General features: G+C 47.0%; 1 protein-coding gene across 1 annotated transcript in view; it reads left to right on the forward strand.

The window, feature by feature from the left end:
- Positions 1-22,208, forward strand: part of LOC144754188 (E3 ubiquitin-protein ligase TRIM39-like) — a 174,323-nt gene that overhangs the window by 86,489 nt on the left and 65,626 nt on the right. Inside the window, exon 3 of the mRNA XM_078641771.1 lies at positions 13,648-13,670. Within this exon, the coding sequence (XP_078497897.1) occupies positions 13,648-13,670 (23 nt within the window). The remainder of the gene's footprint in view (positions 1-13,647; positions 13,671-22,208) is intronic.

Here is a 22,208-nt window from a genome sequence, read left to right on the forward strand (position 1 = left end):
ATGGTTCCAGAGTTGGAAACAAACCCTGTTTGGTTCAATGGAATCAGGTTTTGGTCCTTTACCTGAGGTAACGGGTTTTTAGGAACCCGCTGGCGTCAGGGGACAACACCCGAAGACCTCTGAGTTCTCCCTTGTTCCGGACCACAGAAACACGGAGTCTTCTAGTCGCAGTCAAAGATCAAGGTTTATTGGTAGCTACCAAGTAACACGTGTCCCAGAAGTACACCACACGGGGAGTAGGTTCTTGGGAGACTGTTCGTTTTTACAGAACCAGCCTTCTCCTTATATACATGATACATGGCTTCAAGCAAGAATTCTTGAGTTTATGGTATGGCAATATACATATTTCTACAATAATACAAAGAGCGAAGTCATGTAAGCAAGCCCATATTTTAGATGTCCAGTTCGTTGATAGATTACCCAGTTAGGCCTGGAACTCCCATCAGATATCGATGAAACTCAATAAAGAAAGGTACAACCCAGTCATAAAACTGGCCATAAACAAGGAACGTGAACAGGTGCATGTTTGCAGAAAGCATGGTCTGTATGTAGTGAATGGTTCGTGGAATGTTATGCATAGATGCTATCGCATTCGGCCACTGGGCGAGGAGCTGCCTAAACAGGTTTGGCCGAAGACCGTGGAGTCAGTTGGGACAGGTCAGGGGAAGGTCACGAAAGGTGGACGTGTCTATTTGGATCAAGCTCGACCTTTAATTGACTTATCATGAGGGCAAGATGCAAGATGGATGCCGTTCACAAAATGGAGTTTAAGGGATGGGACGGAAACTGTGATTTAGGGGTGTTGGCAACCCTCGATTGTAACGCAAATACATAGGAATGATGTCCTAATCATTATCGGTTCGTAGACACAAAAATCGTCTCGGTACGTTGAGGTTTCGAGACACGGGTATTGGACCTCGATATCGGGAGAACAACAGGGTCCGAATTTTGAGAACCACAGACCCTCCTTTTGCCCTCATATAAGGCAATAACTCATGCTAATCTGAGTCCAAATCGGTATGAAGAAATTCGTGGAGATGTTGCTGTAGCATCATTCTGTTACTCAGCTCGTCCTGCGACACAGGCTTCCGTACACACGAGGTAGCACAGAGGCCACATAGTGCAGGAGCACACTGTATACACAAGCAAAACATGAACAGAAGTGCCAAGATCATCCCAATGAAAATCAAAGTTTTCCATCCCCAGGCAGTGATCAGTTCCCAGAACCACCCCAGCAGGGACCAATCCCCTTTCTCAATGTGAAGGGAACCAGATATTTCGTGCAGTTGATGGCCTGGTATACTGTCGGTGCGTTATCAGGGATGAAAATGCAGCAACTGGATTGGATGACTCTACACACACCACCACGATCGGCGAGTATGATGTCTAAGGCAATTCGGTTCTGAAGGGTCATAAGTCGATCCGACTGAAGCTCTGTTGTCAAATTGCCAAGGGCTCCGGCCGTAGTAATCACGGCGGATTCAACTATCCTCGCTAACTGTCGAATATTTCTGCTGTTCGCCATGGGCCCCCAAAATGGCAGAAAACCCTTTGCGAAGTCAGCGAATTCCTGACCCGCGGTGTCGTCTTTACTCACGACACCTCTAGCTGTCCTTGTCCGATGGTAATCTGCTCGGGCCGTGTAGGTAGGAGGTAGCAGAAATGAAATAAAACATATACCTGAGAAATCAGGGGGCAACCACGTGTAGGCTTGGTCGTGGCAAACGAAATACGTGCCTTTGGCTGCCAACAGTATAGGGGAAGTTCGGGAAGCAAATACATATGTTTCCGTGCAAACGCTCTTTCCCAACTGTGCTGTGGGGTTTCTACCAATACCCTGTAAGCATAAGTGACCTCGGTGGGGAACTATCCAAACTGGGCGAGATTTCTGTGCTGCCTGGCTCTTGACCAGGTAAACCCCATGTTTGGTCACGTTCCAACGGGTGTAGGGACTCAGTTCTTCTTTGGGCATTGTCTGATATATGTCGATATCCCTACTCATGTTCCTTATCCCTGCAATTAGTGCCTTGTTGCTGGAGTCGCTCGCAGCGGAACGGGTCGGGTACGGTTCTAGGGCGAATAAGAACATGGTCTGGAAAGCCCACAGAGAACCATAGTAGCTGAATGGCAAAATGAAGTATGGGATCCCCTTATCGGTTGTGTGTGGCATAAGTCCGCATATCCAACAGTTTGACGTGTTCATTATGGACTGGTGTTGGTGTAGAAGCTGAATGAAAGAGTTGTTTGTAAATTCGAGTCTTCGGGCAGACTCGTGTTCAGGTAAAGGGTGAAAGTAGTGTGGAGAAATAGTGGGAGGAGGTGGTGACTGGGTGTCATTCGAAAAGGTAACTTTAAAAACGAATAGCGTATAACTAGTAAAAAACATAAGTATGCTACATAACATTAAAACACATAGTATCAGGAATCTTCTTCTGGACAGTATCGTGCATAACTGTTTTCTGAAGTTCGTGAGCCTGACAGGTCTCTCTACCCTTGGAAACTCCATCCTCTAGTTGCTGCCCGCGGTGGTTGATTGATTCTCCCAGGGAGCGCGCTCTGCTCAGTCCGGGGTAACTCCCGTGGACCAATCAGAACCGTGGACCTAGAACTTCCCAGTTGCACTCCCCAGACTTCAACCGCGACCCTAGCAGCAGAACCGGATGGCGGTTCGAAAAATCAAAAATTAGCTAGTTCCCTTGGGACGAGAGAGCTGAAAATCCAAAAATAGTTCTTAGGGGAAAAAGGAAATTACATTAGATCACACTTTTATTAGTTCTTTTGTCTAGATCGCAGGTTGTATCATCGTTTCCCAGGTACGGTGTGATCTTCAAACAGCGTTTCAGGTTCAGTAGTGTCCAATTGCACAGATGGTGACACAAGTCCTTGCAAAATTTGATCACTCTCCTTTTCGGTACTAGTTTCTTTCAAACGGGCATCGCTGAAAGGGATGAAGCGAGGTACGGATTCTGTCTCAGAGTCGGCAAGTCCTTTGTTGACCCACCGGTCGTATGGAAGGGGTAGAGGGACCCGTTTGCAGTGGGTCCCATGTACCCAGTTCTTCTTGCCTTCCACTCGCACAGCAGATCTTGTTGAAAGTAGTACTAGGTGCTGTCCGGTCCACCTCAGTTGTCCGTTGTTGGTGCGCTGAAAATTCCGCAACAAAACCCACGAACCGGGTTCGATGAGGTGACCTGGATCGTCAGAGGCTGGTGGAGAAGAACTGTGAACCTGTTGGTGTAAAACACGCAATTTAGTTGTCAATTCGCACAAATAGTCAAGCAGTACGGGGTGTTCTATCTCGCTTAGTTTCTTGGGTCTTGGCACGCCCCAGACATTGGCTGGGCGGCCAAACACAATCTCGTGGGGGCTAAGTCCTAACCTGGAGTGGACAGTCGTCCTGGTTGACAAAAGTGCTAGAGGCAGGGCGTCAGGCCATTTAAGACCTGTACTGGCTTGGATCTTGGCTAGTTTGAGTTTTAGAGTGCCATTGTAGCACTCTACTAATCCAGCTAATTGGGGGTGATTTGCAGAGTGGAATTTTTGGTGGATCCCTAAACACTCACACACTCTCTTCATCACGCATCCTACGAATTCACTTCCGTTATCACTCCAGACAATTCTAGGCATACCGAACCTAGGGAAGAACTCTTTGACAAGGGCTTTGGCAGTTGATAAGGCGGTATTGTCCTTAAGGGGGTACGCTTCCACCCACCTCGAAAAGGCGCAAACAACAACGAGAACGTATTTCAGATTGTTGCACCTCTCCATGTGGATGAAATCGAGCTGCAAAACCTCGAACGGGTACGTTGGAGGCGCAAAATGACCAGCTGGAGTTGGCGTTCCCCTACCGGGATTGTACTTCAAACATACCATACACTTTTCGACCACATTCTTTGCACATTTTGGGATATTGCTATTCTGCCATACTGGGGCCAATAGTTTACATATTCCTCTCGAACTGATGTGTGCCATTCCGTGAGCCATCGTTACCACTGCAAGTACGTATGCATTAGGTAATAGCCATCGCTGGTGTTCCGATAATTCGACCCAACAACCATTCGCATCCAATCTACCTGTGCTTTCTCTCCATTCATTCATCTCGTTCTCAGTGGCCTCGCCTTGTATCGATTTTACGCTTTCAATGGTGTCCTCACACATTCCCATATCAGCAATCCATCCAGCGGGACCCATAACATACATCCGACTCATTGTGTTCCTTGCAGTTTCTTTCGCAACCTCATCTGCAAATGCATTCCCACGGCCAACATCATCCTGAATCTTTTTGTGTGCACTGCATTTTATAATGGCGACTTGTAGGGGCAAGGTGAGTGACTCAAGGAGCTCATTGACTAGCTGGCCATGTTGTATCTTTGCACCATGGGACGTAAGGAACCCACGTTCACGCCATAATCTCCCAAAACTGTGAGCCACACCAAAGGCATATTGGCTGTCAGTGTACACATTCACTCGCCTTCCTTTCGCCAGCACACATGCTCTAGTAAGCGCTATCAACTCTGCAGCTTGTGCAGAACTGTGGGAAATGCGTGCAGTCTCTACAATGGTGTGTAACGTCGTTACGGCATATGCTGTAGTCGTATCACCATTCGGCAGCTTGAAACATGAACCATCAACCCAAAGAGTATCATTGCATTCGGGAAGGGGAGTGTCTTGTAAGTCTACTCTCCCTTTTGTCTCTTCCTCGGTCCTGAAACAGCAGTCATGTTTGTCAATCTTGTCTGTCTCTGTCGGGATGGGTAATAACGTAGCGGGGTTGAGTGTATCACACCTCTTTATATGGATGTGACTTGCTAGCAGGGTAAGTTCGTAACTGGATAGTCGAGCGCTAGTAAGGTGTTGTGTCTTTGTCCTATTTAGCAAAATGTCTACTGCATGCGGAACCATAACGATCAAAGTGTTATTCATGACTAATCCAGCAGACTGTCGAATGCAGACAGCTGCTGTGGCTGTTGCTCTTAGACAACTTGGCAGTGCCTTAGCCACTGGATCCAGAGTTGCCGAAAAATACGCGCATGGGCGCTGTTTGTCCCCAAAGAGTTGCATTAAGACTGATAATGCACAACCTTCTTTTTCGTGGACATACAATGTAAAAGGCTTACTGTAGTTGGGGTTTCCCAACACAGGCGCCGAACACAATGCATCGCGCAACTCGTGGAAACTCGTCTGACAATCTTTAGACCAAGGCATAGGCTTAGGCGTGTCTTTGCGGAGTAGTGACAGTAAGGGTTTGGCTAGTAGTGAGAAATTCGGTATCCATTGTCTACAGTACGATGTAATGCCCAAAAAAAGCTCGAACACCTCTCTGTGTCCTTGGGGCACTTAGTTTTGTGATCGCCTGTATTCTTTCTGGTGTCAGTCTCCTTCCCTCCTTCGATAAGATGTGACCTAGGTAGGTTACTTCTTGTCGACAAAATTGCAGTTTTGAAAGGGAGACTTTGTGCTTCATGTCACATAGGTGACGTAATAGCGACAACGTAGCTTCCTTGCAAATCTCTTCAGTGTCTGCAGCGATCAGTAGATCGTCTACGTACTGAATCAATGTTGACCCATCTGGCAGTACAATTGTGTCTAGTTGTGTTTTCAGAGCCTGACTGAATATTGATGGGCTTTCGCAGTAGCCTTGAGGAGCGCATTTGAAGCGGAAGCTTCGTCCTCCTAAATTGAAGCCGAAAAGGTCTCTACTCTCTTCGGCGATCGGGACGCTGAAGAAAGCGTTCTTCAGGTCAATCACCGAGAACCAAGCTGCTGAAGATGGAACCATTGTCAATAAAGCAGTAATGTTGGGGACGACTGGAAACTGCGGTATAACTACCTTATTTACTTCTCGGAGGTCAATCACAAACCTATACACAGGGGGCTGTGAAGGATCAGTACGTTTTAAAACTGGTAAAACTGGACTGTTACAAATGTTTCCTGTTGTTTCTTCGATAACATCTTTATCGATCAAATCATAAATGATCGTTAATAAGGCCTTCTCGCATTCGTTAGATATTTTGTATTGGGGAATACGTGGCAATCTGACGTTGGCTTTCAAAGTTATGACATACGGTGCTATCTCTAAACGACCTACATCGTTGGAACCATTAGCCCACAGTATATCCGGAAGTGATGACAATTCGGTTGGGATACCTTCTTTTGACAAGTACATTGGAGAAATGACTTTTTTCCCTAAGGTAAGCTGTACTCCCGAGGGAGAACAGTACAAAGTCGCGTACAACCTTTTTAGCAAATCCAATCCTAACAAATTTTCACCGCAACCTGTTGTAAGAATGAGGGGTGCTTCTAATTCACAGGGGCCAACAGAAAGGGAAACAGGACTAGAGATCGGGTTTCTAACAGGGGCGCCAGAGAAGCCTACTGAGACATTCATTTCTCCAGACAAAGGTGCGCCAGGAAGTTTTGAGTGCATAATAGAACTTTTTGTAGCACCAGTATCCAGCAGAAATGGCTCTGACACTCCTGAGGTAATTACCTCGACATAAGGTCCATCCTGATCTACTGGAACTGAAACAACTCCCTCTCTTTGTCCATGGCTGTCCTAGCGATCGTTACCCTCATTGTCGTGTTCGGTGTAATAGTCGTCAGCATAGTACTGAGCTGATTTGGACGATGAATTACTCTGTTGATCAAAGCTATTCATGGATTTCTGAGGCGGAAAAGAAGTTATATTCTGAGTGAAATTTCCACGGCCTCTACCTCTAGAGGCATGCTGAACACCTCTTCCCCTTACACCTTGGGCACCGTTGAAACGTCGTGCAAGAGCCGGACAATTACCTTTAAAATGACCCTCTTCTTTGCAATACGCACATTGATTCGGGCCATACGTAGGACGCTGACGGGAAAGCTTGTTTCCTTGCGCGTCTCTAGAGTACTGCTGATTCTGTTGATAATTGGGCTGGCTAGCCATACGAGGCGGATAGGCCTGTTGGAGAAGAACTTTAGTTTTCAAATCTTTCGTCTTTTTGTCTGCCTTGTCTAACTCGTCTTTACGCCTATTTTCTTAGTACTGGGCTGTTGCTAGAATCTGCGCTGACGTAGAGACAGACCAAGCACTTTCTGAGTCTTTTAGTTTAGCACACAGTTCAGGGAGCAAATTATGTACAAATTTGTCTACAAACAGTCTTTGGCCACCCTCGGTAGCCATATCCTGACCACTATGGTCAGTGAAAGTTTCCTCAAATCTCGTGAAGAAGTCAGACACATTCTCGTCTTTCTTCTGCTTGCACGCGGATAGCTTGTCCCAGTTTACACGTACATCAGGCATAATTGTCTTCATGTACGCAATAATTCTACCAGGAAGTTCAGCTATTAACGGCTCAGGCTTGAAACCACTGATTTGTCTAGCATCTGTAGTCGCAATGTTCGCCCATGAGTCACCTAATTCTTGGTCATGATCCGTATGACGTATCTTACTCCATAAAGGATGTGGAACAACGTTCCCAAACAACATGTCTATATCCGCTAAATTCATTATACATGAGCTTTCAGTTTGGGACAACTCCTTATAATACCCAGTCGGGTTTTTACGGGGATCGGGTAGTGTCTGTTTGAGTGCTAAAACTTCGGATCTTTTCCAGGGGACATGTACCCATACACGCTGGAAATGAGGCAGAACCGGTGGAACTGAGTTTGCATCACCTTCCCTCCAAACCGGAGGAACCTCTCTCATTGGGTACTGTCTCGCTCTTTTCCTACTAGACGTACCACTGTCAGAGGATGACCCAGAATTACCACCCGTACTTCGATGTGATAATAATATCTCAACTGCTTTTTCAACATCGGGACCAACTATCATACCCTCCCCAAATTTAAATCGCACACTACACAACTCTTGCTGGTTGCTCTTCTGACCATTATCTTCCAAATCCTCACACAGGAAAACACACATCTGCTCAAAGACGTATCTTTGCGTTGGTTCATCCCATTGACGGAAGACGTTCATGACAGACTCTACATCATATCTCGCTGTATCCATAGCCCAATTTCGTGCTAACTTATTCAATGATTCCCTTTCCTGATAATCAGGCATTTGGCTTTGTAATTGTCTTCGTTCCGTGTTAGGGGTCGTTTTAGGCGACCGAAAAAGTGGTGAAGGAAAGTTAGTAACAATGCTGGCCATTTTACGCCAGACGGAAGGTGAAAGTGGAGGAATAACTGGTAGTAGAACAGAGTCACGCAAAGCAGAAACAGAAATGTTCGTAGAACGAGTATCAGAGAGACTAGAAGGTGCGCTAGGCGAAATTTTAGAGGGAACGGTAGGAGAAATAGACGTGATCGGTGAGCCTTGAGGAGGCTGTGCCAAAGAAACAGGAGCCAGCTGAAGAGTAGCCGGTGAGTGCTGTAAAGGAGCCTGTATTACAGCTACCAAAGGTGCAACTAAAGGTTGCGGAGGTGCTGTGGCATTTTGTGCATAGGGTGGCGGAGAATTTAATAAGTGGGACATTAATGGATCTTTGTCGGATCCTTCCTTTTGACCTTTTCCTCTATCTGGCAGCATCGGGTAACATTTATCTATCGCTAGTTTCTTGCTCCTAAGCATCTGTTCGCTCTCCTGCTCTTCCTCGTTATCTCTGTATGCAACGGCAGCTTGTACCATTGACATACCTCTTTTATTCTTTTTTGCTAATCTTATTTCTTTCTGTTTGGCTTCTTTGCGCCATAAGCGGAAAGAGTCAAACATCGCCGGCCGGGCTTTCTTCTTGAACAATTTGACCTCTAAGTTATCTAAAACTTCTGAGTCGAAACTACCATATTGGGGCCATTTTAAAACACCATCCCTGCGGGTGTATTTTATCCATACTTCGTTATATGTTATAGGACCTACGCCGTGCTTCACATAGAGTTCATACGTTGGAGTTCCAATTGGAGGAACCGGACAAGAATCTTCCAATTGGGAGTCCTTACTACAACCAAGACAAAACAAGTTTCCAAGTCTGCTAAAACCAGGCATCTTCGCTCACTAGTCTAGCTTCAAACTTCAAAGGTTTATCTGTTACGATATTTCTCGTGAATACACGAGTCCTTCGGCTTTGGGGCTTGCAAGTACCAAATCAAGTCGTATCTCAAGGATACCAAAAACTAAGGACAAACTAAGGACTGGGAGACGCTCCACTTATACTTAACTGAAGTATTTGAAGATCTGTGACGTCGCTAGAAGACTCGTCTATCGTTTCGCTCTACCAAGGATCACTGGGTCCAAAACAAGGCGATAGTCAGGGCAGCAGTCCTTCGTAGCCGTCGGGACGCGGGGAACCTCGCAGCAAAGACCTTCGGAACCACGTCGACATACAGGGGTCGCTGAAGTGGCTGGCCGTCCTCCGGAATTTTCACACGAAGCTCCTCACGAACATCTGGCTTGGACCGTCACCGCTTGATATCGCCCCGAGTTGGGCGCCAACTGAGGTAACGGGTTTTTAGGAACCCGCTGGCGTCAGGGGACAACACCCGAAGACCTCTGAGTTCTCCCTTGTTCCGGACCACAGAAACACGGAGTCTTCTAGTCGCAGTCAAAGATCAAGGTTTATTGGTAGCTACCAAGTAACACGTGTCCCAGAAGTACACCACACGGGGAGTAGGTTCTTGGGAGACTGTTCGTTTTTACAGAACCAGCCTTCTCCTTATATACATGATACATGGCTTCAAGCAAGAATTCTTGAGTTTATGGTATGGCAATATACATATTTCTACAATAATACAAAGAGCGAAGTCATGTAAGCAAGCCCATATTTTAGATGTCCAGTTCGTTGATAGATTACCCAGTTAGGCCTGGAACTCCCATCAGATATCGATGAAACTCAATAAAGAAAGGTACAACCCAGTCATAAAACTGGCCATAAACAAGGAACGTGAACAGGTGCATGTTTGCAGAAAGCATGGTCTGTATGTAGTGAATGGTTCGTGGAATGTTATGCATAGATGCTATCGCATTCGGCCACTGGGCGAGGAGCTGCCTAAACAGGTTTGGCCGAAGACAGTGGAGTCAGTTGGGACAGGTCAGGGGAAGGTCACGAAAGGTGGACGTGTCTATTTGGATCAAGCTCGACCTTTAATTGACTTATCATGAGGGCAAGATGCAAGATGGATGCCGTTCACAAAATGGAGTTTAAGGGATGGGACGGAAACTGTGATTTAGGGGTGTTGGCAACCCTCGATTGTAACGCAAATACATAGGAATGATGTCCTAATCATTATCGGTTCGTAGACACAAAAATCGTCTCGGTACGTTGAGGTTTCGAGACACGGGTATTGGACCTCGATATCGGGAGAACAACAGGGTCCGGATTTTGAGAACCACATACCCAATGCCCAAGGTCCTCCAGAATGAGCCCCGCATAGTGTTTCGCCTCTATGTCCAGCAGGGCTATTAGTCTGTAGTTTTTAGGGGCAGTGCATGAGCCAGATTTGTGAATAGGGTGGATAATTGCACCACGCCATGAGTCCGGGATTGTTGCTGTCCTCAGGGTGTAATTGAAAAGGGCTGTTAGCTCCGTGGACCAGAAGGGAATGTCTGAATTAAACAGCCTCTGTGGGAGGCAGTTCGGGCCTGGTGCTCCGTCTTGTCTCCCTTTTGTCACTGCTTTGATGCCTCTTTCTTCAGGTAATACATATTCCGCAGTGGGCTCTTGTGCTGGGACTGAAGGAGTGATTGATGTTACACTAGCACCAGTGCCGTATGCACTGCGTGGACCAGTGTGGCCCGAATGATCTTGTACCTGAAAGTGGACCATTAGATATGTTACCCATTCCGCTTCCTGAATATTTGCTGAGCCTGAATTTGTCAGGTTTTGATTGGTGCGGTTCAGGAGGGCCCAAAATTTCCTCGAGTTTTTTTTCTTGCTCTCCCACACCAATTCGACCCAGTATTGGGATTCCTGCACCATTTTTTCTTGGGTAATTGCCCTCCTAAATGCTTTTTGGGCTTGTTGGTAGGTTATGTGGTAGGCGCTATTCCCTGGAAATTTTAAGAATAACCTTAGGGCGTTGTTTCTCGTTCATTCAGTTTTCAACCATGCCAGTTCATGTAAGAACCATTTTGCTGATGGAATTTAGGCCAGTACTCTTACAGGGTTTCAGCGGTATCAAGGAGTCCACTACCTCCTTAATCCACAGAGAGACCTGATTCTCTACTGTCTGGGTGTCGGCCATTAATTCCGGTGTGATTGAGGCCAATTTATCCCTAAAAGTGTTGTGGGTCAGTAGTGCCCATTCTAGGGTCATTATGGGCTCTGGTCGCTTTTCCAGATTGCTGGGAACCTTTCTCGGATTCACAATCCTAATTGGGAGAATCGAATGGTCAGACCAGACTATAGGAAGCTTTGCTTCCAGTACTTGTGTTGTCACTTGTAGGGATTTGTAAAATGTCACATTTATGAATGAAATTCATTCACAACTTGTAGTATTATGTGGCATTTGCCATGTGCTGAGTCATGCGACACTGATTATAAAATAGCAGGCAATGCAGTGTCATGTGACTCTCCATTCATAATATCACAGGCGGTGGTGTTTGACCTCATTCAGAATATTGTAGACTGCTGAGTCATGTGACCTCATTCAGAATACTAGACTGTGCTTAGTCATGTGGTCCCACAAACTGCGCTGTCATGTGACTCAGTTCAGAATATTATAAACTGTGCAATTACGTGACTCAGTTCTGACTATCATGAGCTGCGTTGTCACGTGACTCAGTTCCGAATATTATGAGCTGCGCTGTCACGTGACTCAGTTCTGAACATTACAAACTGCATTGTCACATAACCGCCCACCTATACAAACTTCTGAGCCCTAAAACATCGAACCTAAACACCAAAACTGTTGAGTTCTGGGAATCCTTACATAAAAGGAAGTTCAGCGAGAAAGAAAAACACCTCCTGTGGGTCTCAGCGTCCAGGAACAAAGTCTCCCCCCAGGTAGCACAAACAAAATACTGGCTACTACATAAAGCGTATTGGACTCCGGCCCGCCTAGCGGCGGTCGGAGTCAGAGAGAGTGACCTTTGCTGGAACTGCCACAAGGAAAGAGGCGACCTAGCACATCTGATCTTTGATTGTTCCAAGGTCAGATCATTCTGGGCTCATTGCACCATCAGGATTCAAGCAAGCCGGGCCGAAGACGGCTGAAATGCCAGAAACCGGTCCCCGGAAGCTTGTTTCCTTCCCAGTGTAAGAATTGGCTTTTGTAGTCTGGTCTGCCCTGTTCCCATGATGCACTGGGCCAGGGACAGATTAATTTGCATACAGCCAGGTTCTGAAACTGGGATGGTGCAATGAGCTAAAAAACGGTGTTGGATCTAGCCCTGATCTCTTGACTGGGTGAGAGTACTCTGCTTAATTCAGAGACTCTGTCCATCACCACCCCTTGTTGTAAATTATTTTGTCCACCCTAAGCGTGGAAGGGTATACTCAGATGTGAGTCCCTTGCTCATTGCACCATCAGGATTCAAGCAAGCCGGGCCGAAGACGGCTGAAATGCCAGAAACCGGTCCCCGGAAGCTTGTTTCCTTCCCAGTGTAAGAATTGGCTTTTGTAGTCTGGTCTGCCCTGTTCCCATGATGCACTGGGCCAGGGACAGATTAATTTGCATACAGCCAGGTTCTGAAACTGGGATGGTGCAATGAGCTAAAAAACGGTGTTGGATCTAGCCCTGATCTCTTGACTGGGTGAGAGTACTCTGCTTAATTCAGAGACTCTGTCCATCACCACCCCTTGTTGTAAATTAATTCACTAATAAGATAGCGGGACAAAACATACAGCCAGGCTTTGTGGGGTTGGTCACCGCATTCATGGACCCAAAACTCGACTCCAGAGGGGACGGCGACCTGATTGACCTCCTACTTACAGCAGCAATCAAAACAGTACTAGCGAACTGGAAGGACACGGGGAAGGCGTCCTTCAAGAGCTGGGTCAACTGGGTCACCTTCCTCAGGGGGGGGATAACATCACAGCGGGGGCCTCACCTAACCATACGGCGAAGAGAGAGATGTGGGAGTCCCTTGATGGTCACCTGATGCACGCTAGCCCTCACAGATAGATTACCAACTCCGAGTCCAATTCCACCGCAGGCACTGGAGGCCTGGCATAGAACAACTGCCACATATGCACTACCCCCCCCCCCCCCCCACCCCCACCCTCTTCTATTTTCTTCTCTTCCACTCTTCTTCCTGCTTCATACTTTCACCTCTTCTCTTCGAGAGGGTGACATATCGGACAGCCGAAATGGGACACGCCAAACGTCTGAGCGCAGTATAGTAGCGCACCCGACCAGAAATTCTTTGCCGACACGCCAACTGTAACCACAACGGCGTATGTAACTTACCTGTATCACCCTCACGTTCCGGTACTGTACTTTATGTATATAAAATAACCTTCTAATAAAATCCTGTGAAAAAATAAATAAATAAACTGTGCAGTCACGTGACTAAGTACAGAATATTATAAACCGTGCTGTATTTTGACTCGGTTCAGAATATTACAGACGGTACAAGAGGAGGTGGGAGCAGCCCCACCAATGTCTTCTAACCAGAGATAGAAATGTTTAATGAATCTCAGATTTGCCAACACTTGCATTTAAAATACTGCCACAATTTAACATCTTCAGTGGAAACTGATTTCACTGTGTTTCTCTGTTTTGCAGGATATCGAAAGAACCCTGAGCAGGTAAGGCTGGTTTATTATCCTCCTCTTGGTGTGTAAGAACGTGTCTGTCTGCTACAGTAAGTAAATGCTGTTGCTGAGCTCACATAAACTTATAAAGAAAAGTGTGAGAGGACCTCAATGATGTCTTCCATTGTGTAGCTAACAATGTAATCTCTTCACAGGCTTAATGGATAAATGACCTCTGGACCACTGATATTGTGGGATGCCGGTGGACCAAACAAGATAACTGCCCTTAGTTTTGTCACAGATTTACAATATACCTTAATCCTGCTAGGTCATGATATGAGGTGCAACAAACCGTGGCGGACTGTAAGATCTACTTGTACATCCTTCACCTCCCGAAGGCAGTGCGTAATCATGCCCCTGTATGTTGTCAGCCCATTGCATCCCCAGGCCATATGTAGGAAATCTGCACAGCCTCTTTGCACCTAAGGCAAGCGCCGGATCTGATCCTATATATACCATGCAACCTTTTTTGCAAAAGGTAGGCACGATGTAGGACACAAAAGTGCACTAATTTGAAGCGTGCATTACAGGAGACTTCCCACACTGATACACAGGCCTCCCATTCCCTGTCAGTCAAGGGCACCTCTAGATCACTGTCCCATCCTCGTCTCGCTGCCATATAGGTGCCAGGCCTGTCACGTCTTAGCGCTCCATATAAACAGGAGACCTGCCCTGGGGTGGAGTCACCATTCAGTAGCATCCATTCATTTCCTTACCAGCTAACCCTTGCTGAAGCTTGTGCCTACTTCCTACTGCCATACTCTGGACTGCTGATAGGGCTGCTCCTGCCCTGGGCTGAACAGTCATTAGCAGCCAGCTTGTCATCCAGCTACAGGTTCTTCAGGAGATGCTGTTTTTTCACCCCCACTCCTGTTTTTCCACTGCCCGCCTCCCAATGGATGCTGCAGAGCGGCTGCACCAAATCCAAACCCATCTCTACCAGTCTCTGACTGGACCACGCACAGCTCCAGGAACCCTGGCCCTCCGGACACCCACAGGTACTCCTCCACAGTTCTTCGAGCCTTGGACCCCGGATGATGCAACAACTGCTGTCTTGCATCCCCTCACTCCAAAGCAGGACCGTTCACCTGCCACCACTGTCTCTTCACCTGCAACCCAGGCCCACCCTCCCTCAAACACTGAGGGGGCATTGCCATCATTCACAAAAAATAAATCTGCTTCACAACCACCGAAGATAACATCGTACCAGTATTGGAACACCTTAATTTCTAACTCCACAACGACGACAAAATAACAATCAAAGGCACCACGCATACAGACCCCCAGGACCATGCACCAGCGTTTGAGATGCCATCACAGACTTCATTGCCCCAATTGCCATTGAATCCAAGCACTACATCTTCCTCGGAAACCTCAACTTACACTTGGATGAACCCACAGACACTAACTCTGCCAGTCTCCTTGAACGAATGGACAACATTGGCCTTACCCAACTGGTCACAGAGCAGGACACAGACTGGACCCTATCTTCACGTTCAGCAACTGGGTCCTATACAGCCACACCACGGAACTCAGCTGGACAGACCACTGTATCATCCACTTCACAATTACAGGATCTCCCTGCACCGCCCCTAACCCCATCAGCGCCTCCTTCTTCAACTGGAGCAAAGTGACACTAACTCAGTGAACATATGCCCTCAACTGACCTGGAACAGGCAGTCGAAAACTTCAACACCTGGATCACCAACGCCGCCGACCGAGTCACACCCATCAAACCAGCCAAAACATGCAGATAGTCCAAATAGGCCAGCTGGTACACACCGGAGCTCAGCACAGTGAAACATAGCTGTAAACCACTAGAGAGATTATTGCGTACCAGCATAGACATCACAAACCGAGCCACCTTCAAATCGGCCCTCAACAAATACCACCAATGACTCAAAGATGAGAAAAAATTCACCCTCGCAGACCGCATGGAGGCCAACGCCAACCACACCAAGGAAATTTTAACCATCATTGGAGGGTTCTCTTACCCAACAGCCACACAGAACACGCTCCCTCCCTCACAGAAATTCTGCGACAATCTTTAGAATCACTTCCACAACAAGATTGCCACCTTCTACAGGAAATTCGAGCATCAGCCCAACGGCCTCCTCAGCCTCCTCCTGCCAACCGAAGCCCCCGATAAACATCTCACCGCATGGGAAGCGCTCACCACACCGGACACCAAAGACCTCATGAAGTCCATCCACTCGGGAGCACCCACGGACCACTGCCCACCGCCTCTTCAATATAGGAAGCAACAAGATCAGCCACCAACTAACCACCATCCTCAATGTGTACATCGCCACAGTTACCTTTCCCGGCGCATGGAAACACAAAGAGGTCAGACCTCTCCAAAAGAAACTCTCCGCAGACCCCAGCAAACTCCAGAAATACTGTCCCATCTCGCTGCTCCCGTACTCTGCCAAACTCCTAGAGAAGGCCATCAACCAACAGCTCATCGAACACCTGGAGAGAAACCAATTGCTAGACTCCTCCCAATCAGGTATGCGGGCCAACCACAGCACCAAGAACACCCTAACCGTTGCCACTGACGACATCTGCACCCTACTCGACAGAGGAGAATCCGCAGCGCTGATCCTTCTCGACCTTCCAAACTGAATCCCACCACACACTCATTAAGCGACTGCACCAGATTGGAATCAAGCGAGACACATTCACTTGGATAGCATCTTTCCTCACAGGATGCACGCAGAGAATCCACCTACTCCCATTCATCTTGGAAATCATGAGCTCGATCTGCGGCATCCCCTAAGGCTCATCTCTCAGCCCCACCCTCTTCAACATCTACATGACGTCCCTAGCCGACATCGCCAGAACCCACAATATCTACATCATATCCTGCACTGACGACACCCAGCTTATCCTCTCGTGCTCAGCAGACCACTCAACCACCAAGATCAACGTCCAGAGCAGCATGAAGAACGTTGCAGCCTGGATGATGACCAACTGTCTGAAGTTCAACACAGCCAAGACCGAAGTGCTGATGTTTGGCAACCATGACACCTGGTGGCCTGCTGAACTCTGACCTACCCCCACACCAAAAGACAAGACCCACAACCTCTGCGTCATCGTTTACATCAAACTTGCCATGAAACAGCAGATCAACACCGTCTCCTCAGTCTGCTTCCTCACTCTTGACATGCTCCGAAGAATCTTCAAATGACTCCCCATAAACACGAGAAAGACAGTCAAGCAAGCCTCTATCACCACCGAACTCAGGCGAAGGCTCCAGACGATACAGAATTAAGGAGCCAGTCTGATCTTCAACCTGTCCAAACAGACCTACATCACCCAACACCTGAGGAACCCCCACTGGCTCCCCATCCAGAAGAAATGTCAATTCAAACTACTAACATGCCTACAAAGCCTTCCACGACCATGGACCACCATACATGAACCGCCACCTGAACTTCCGCCACCTGAACTTCCACCAACCATCCAGAAACTTTTGTTCCACTTCCCTTGCACTGACACTGTTCATCCGCCCTAGCCACAGCAAAGGACGCTTCTTCTTCCACCTCGCCGCCAAGTCCTGGAACGTCCTCCCGTCCCACCTCTGAACATCACTCTCGCTGAAAGACTTCAGGAAAAGACTCAAGACCTGGCACTTAGACTAGCCCAGCGCCTGTATAACCGTGTGACAAGCTGCGCTCTACAGTAATGATTGATGGTTCAAGCACGTGGACCTAGGAGGGGTGGGGGGGTTACGGAAAGACAGTCTAGATTTTACTGCCCATCTTGGTAAAGTTGGACAAATTGTAAAAAATTACCCTTACCCACCCCAAATGTTTCCTGCGCCTCTGCAAGCGTAATGCACCTCTCTCCTGGATATAGTTCCCCTAAGGTCTTGAAACTGCCAGCAATCCAGGCCGACAATGATGTAACCTGTTTGATGTGAAACAAAGGCTTCGACCACCAAAGCGGCAGCCGTGTTGAAAGCAGGGGTAGATGCAGTACAGTTCTAACCGGCAACTCCCATGTTCTCTTCTCATTGTCTGTCGCACTATGTACAGGTAGCGTTGCCTTAATTGAGCTCCTCCATTACGCTGCAGGGTAGATTGTCTTCTCCTCTTGCTCCCACCAACAGCCGCCTCTTGCTGCTAGAGCTCTAATGCCATATAGTATGATTCCATGTCTGGTAAATCTAACTCTCCCTCCTCTATGTCCAGTTTAAGGACTAGGATACCCACTCGGCTATGCTTCCTGGCCCAGATGTATGCAATCAAGAGGGTGTCCAGTTTTCTAAACGCCGAGATGCCTAGGTAGCACTGCAGGGTCTGCAGGACGTATAGGAAGAAACGCCATCTTGGCGACCGCTACCCTGCCAGTAATTGACAAAGGTAGTTTGTTCCTAAATGTCACCAATGCCCCCAGGCCTGTCAGTACTCAACTCATATCATATTTATACTAATTCTCAATTCCATGCAGCACCTGTATTCTCAGATACCAGAGGCTATCTAGCTCCCACTTCAACCCAAGGTTTAGAAGGGGTTTAGTGATAGCCTGGACCCACCCGTTGCCAGGGAACAATACAGATTTTGCCACATTCACCCTGAAGCCCGTCAGCTTCTCAAAAGTATGCAGCGCATCCAGTAGGAGTGGTACTGCACACATTGGCCTTCGCAAGTATATCGGGGTGTATCAGCATACAAGGATACTATATGCTGAGTGTTTCCCACCTGGATTCCCATTCCTTGTAATGTGGTCTGCAAATATGCTACCAGCGATTCTATGGTCAGTGCAAACAGGAGAATGGACAGGGAGCAACCTGCCAGGTCCCCCTCTGTATCCTCAGACTGTCAGACTCATGCCTCCTAGACCGGACCCTGGCCGAGGGCCCAGAGTATAGAAGGGCTATCCATTTTAGTAGCTTCACACCAAATCCCATGTGGGACAAGACCGCCCATATGTCATCCAAGCCAACCATGTCAAAAGCTTTTTCTATGTCAAGTGCTACCACCACCGTCTCTGTCCGAGTGTCCTGCACGGAGTGCATGACCTGTTAGTCTATGAATAATCATGAGGGTTCTTCTCTGTGGGTTAAACCTGCATTAGACTTTATGGATTATTTGCCGTGGTCGCCATCTTCAGATTCTTTTTTTCTGCCATTGGGTTTGGAAGCACGACCGAGGAGTTTCAAAGAATCACAGAGAGAGAGAGAGAAAAGATACAAGAAGTCGGAATATCACTGAAAAACACTGAAGGCCACGAGAAGATTTAAAGAACGAAGAAAGGGAGCCTTCTCAACCCCGCTGAGGGACCCCGCTGGTAAGATCCTCGAAGCCAGAGAATGAAGAGGGGAGAGGCATCCTTTTAAGTTCCAACCCAACTACCACCACAAATATGCCCAAAGAGTCGCCCTCACGGTCTGCAACCTTTGCCTGCCGAAGGACCACAGGGGTGAAGACTGCAAGGCCTGTGCCAAGTTTGTACCTAAGACACTCAAGGTATGACATCAACAGACTAGAACATTACACCATGGCTAGCAAAAGAATTCATGCTGCCAAACGAAATGGTTACTTACCAGTAGGAGTAGTTTTGAAGCTTGAAGAATTTTCTAGATTCACATGAGACCCACCCACCTTCCCAGAAAAGGGAAATGTAACAAACAGGTGGGAAGAACAATATTTAGAAAAATGGATGGAGAAAATAACAGAAAAAGAATCTTAACTTCTGGGGTGCCATCTGACATTCCACAAGGGATGGACTTGGCACCAAATGGTGGTCGATGACGCTCACAACAAAAACAAGCATTTGCAATGCAATAGGTCTCGCATTTACACAATTTTGACCTATTGGTATTGTAAATGACAATGCCTTTAATTTATGTTTTGGTTTTTAAAACATAAATAAAAGGCATTGTCATTTACAATGTCAATAGCTTAAACTTGAGTAAATGTGAGACCTATTGCATTGCAAATGCGTGTTCTAGAGTGTTAATTCAGTGGATAAAAAAGACTTTGTTTGGGGGGTCCGAGAATGTCACTTCTTAAGCCCTCTATCATCAATTGGGCTTTCATTTAACTCTGAATTTGGATGGAGCCGGGAGAACTTGTAAAATGGGGGTGACAAAGTAATAATGAGGAGGTCGCCATAATGTGGCAAGCCTTTTGGGGTTACTCTTATCCTAAAGACCCTACTGGAGAAGTGGGCAAGTCATCATACCACAGCGGTGTGGGCTGTCACAGAGACCTCCACCATTGTGTTTGGCAATCTGTCAAAGAAAACCCCAACCACTTCCAACCCCTTCAGCTATGTTCACAGTAGAATTACTGTACCTAAAGGGACTTTGCTGACTTCAAATATTTCTGGTGTGGGCAGGGGTACTACAGAAGCTGTCTTCACGCTTATCAGGCCAAGAAATCCTAATAGCATTCAAAAAGTGGACACAAATGAATCTATTCTCAACAGTCATTTATTGAATTAAAGGGAAACTCCTGTTTTCTGATCACGATACTGACCCCTCCAAACTTCTCTAAAAGTTACTTTGACATGAGCTCCTTAAGTGGAGTGATCAACGATTGACATTCAATCACCAACCCAATCCAGGATACTGCAAGAACCACCTGTGGGCGCAGAGGGCCTGGAACCGCCCTAGGAATCTGTGCAGACGGACCTGGAAATGGCAAAGATGCTAAGGGCTCTCTCTGGTAGCCCCTCATCCATGAGTGCAAACCATGGCCTATTATTAGACGCACACGGGTCTGACACCTCACGGATGAAGATTAGTTTGATAGATCCACCCACGTGGGTAAGGAAGCGGTCTGATGGCAGAATATTCATTCTTCCAGGTGACGCGGGCACCGGTAAGGGCAGAGGGCTCTGTCTATACCACACTTAGGTACATATTTCATAGTGCTGGTGCAGAGGGTTCATGGGTGCAGCAGGAGCATGAAGTGCCACGTCACATGCGCAGATAGGTTCTAACAGTCTTGTGCCCATGTTTGCAAATGGTCATCAGAAACCCACCCACGACTGCAAAGGAGGCTTGCCTGGCACCCTTGGCAGTGCCCGCAATAGTTAATGGGTGGAGGCTACATAAAAAACTTTAACAAGAAGGAGATTAGGGTTTGGAGAACAATATTCATATTTTTTTTTTAACTTTTTTTTTTTACTTTATCATTTTCTGGTAAGACACAGAAACATGCAAATAAACAACCCACTGGGTGGTCAAGATTGAATAGTGAGAGTAGTGCATTCATTTATCCGGAAGAGCCATTCGGAGCAGTCACAGTACATAAGTGAGTCAATGAAATAAAGAAGAGGGTGAGATGGGGTGGTGGTGGTGACCTTCTCACATTTTAGAACGGTTACAAAGGTATGTGTGCGGATATAACAAATACAATAGGTGGCATAGACCTAGTAGCCTCACAGGTCACTTGAGCTACAGAGACGGCAGGTAATTTCGAAGTGGCTGCCAAATGTCTTTAGGCCGAGCAGAGGGGGTTTGTAACACAGCATAGGTTTCACTGGTGGGATAACAACAGATCAGGCTGCTCAACCAAGCAGTAACGAGCGGGCTACATTTTACTGTCCCAATGTAATGCAACCTTTCGCCTTGCCAGCAGCAAAGCAATAGCAGTGAACTTGACAAGATTGATATGTTACCTAATTATGAATCATGTGCGATAATTTATTGTTAATCTGCAAAACCAATGGCAACTTTCAAAAGTGAAACCATGCTTCAAGGAGTGAAACTGAAACTCAAAGGCCTGACTTGAAGTTTCTGACATCAACCCGTGCTCAAATAGAAAGGCTCAGAATAAGTTAATTTTGTAGACAAGCAGAAAATTTATAAAATATGGTAGATCAGAGGGGATGCACCTGACCCCTCCCCTAATACATGCATGCTGTGTATGGAAGGAGCAAGAAGCTTCCTAAGCCATTCATTCTCTTCTAATAGGTTTTGTCTGGCCCCGAGCAGAGTGCTCTCCTGTGCCACAAAGGCATTCCTACTTCCATCCCAGTCTCAAATGTGATGCCTGCAGGCTACAGCACAGAGCCGCCACGCCAAAGGGGGACCAGGCCTACCAATCGATCGCCGACCTCGAATGTATACCCGCTCTCTCGTGTGACACCTGGGCTAACTAGGAAGAGAGCAAATGCCTGGGGTGGTGAATGATACTCTTGCCACATCAATGGGAAAAGCAAGTTTAGGGATACTGTAGAAACAGTATGACACCCCTTCCAAATCTGTTGGATTGTTTGACACGCTCCGCTGAGATCCTTAACATAAGATTATACACATTTACTATAGCATTCACATTATACAAATTTACTGTAGCATTCACTAATTTTACAGTGTGCTTCAACCCGTGTTACCTGCAATGGTAGAGTGCTCAATTTTACTGGGTCCTTGCGTGACTATTTCATGCAGTCCAGGGTTTTGCTTTACATTCTGGGACTTCTAGTCTTATTCATCACATTGGAAAAGCTTACACTACAAGTCCCAGAATTCAAAGCAAAAACAGAATGAATGCGCTACTCCTACATACACCTTGAAAA

The sequence above is a fragment of the Lissotriton helveticus genome, chromosome 5_1 (genome assembly GCF_964261635.1).
Source record: "Lissotriton helveticus chromosome 5_1, aLisHel1.1, whole genome shotgun sequence".
NCBI classification, from domain to species: Eukaryota; Metazoa; Chordata; class Amphibia; order Caudata; family Salamandridae; genus Lissotriton; species Lissotriton helveticus.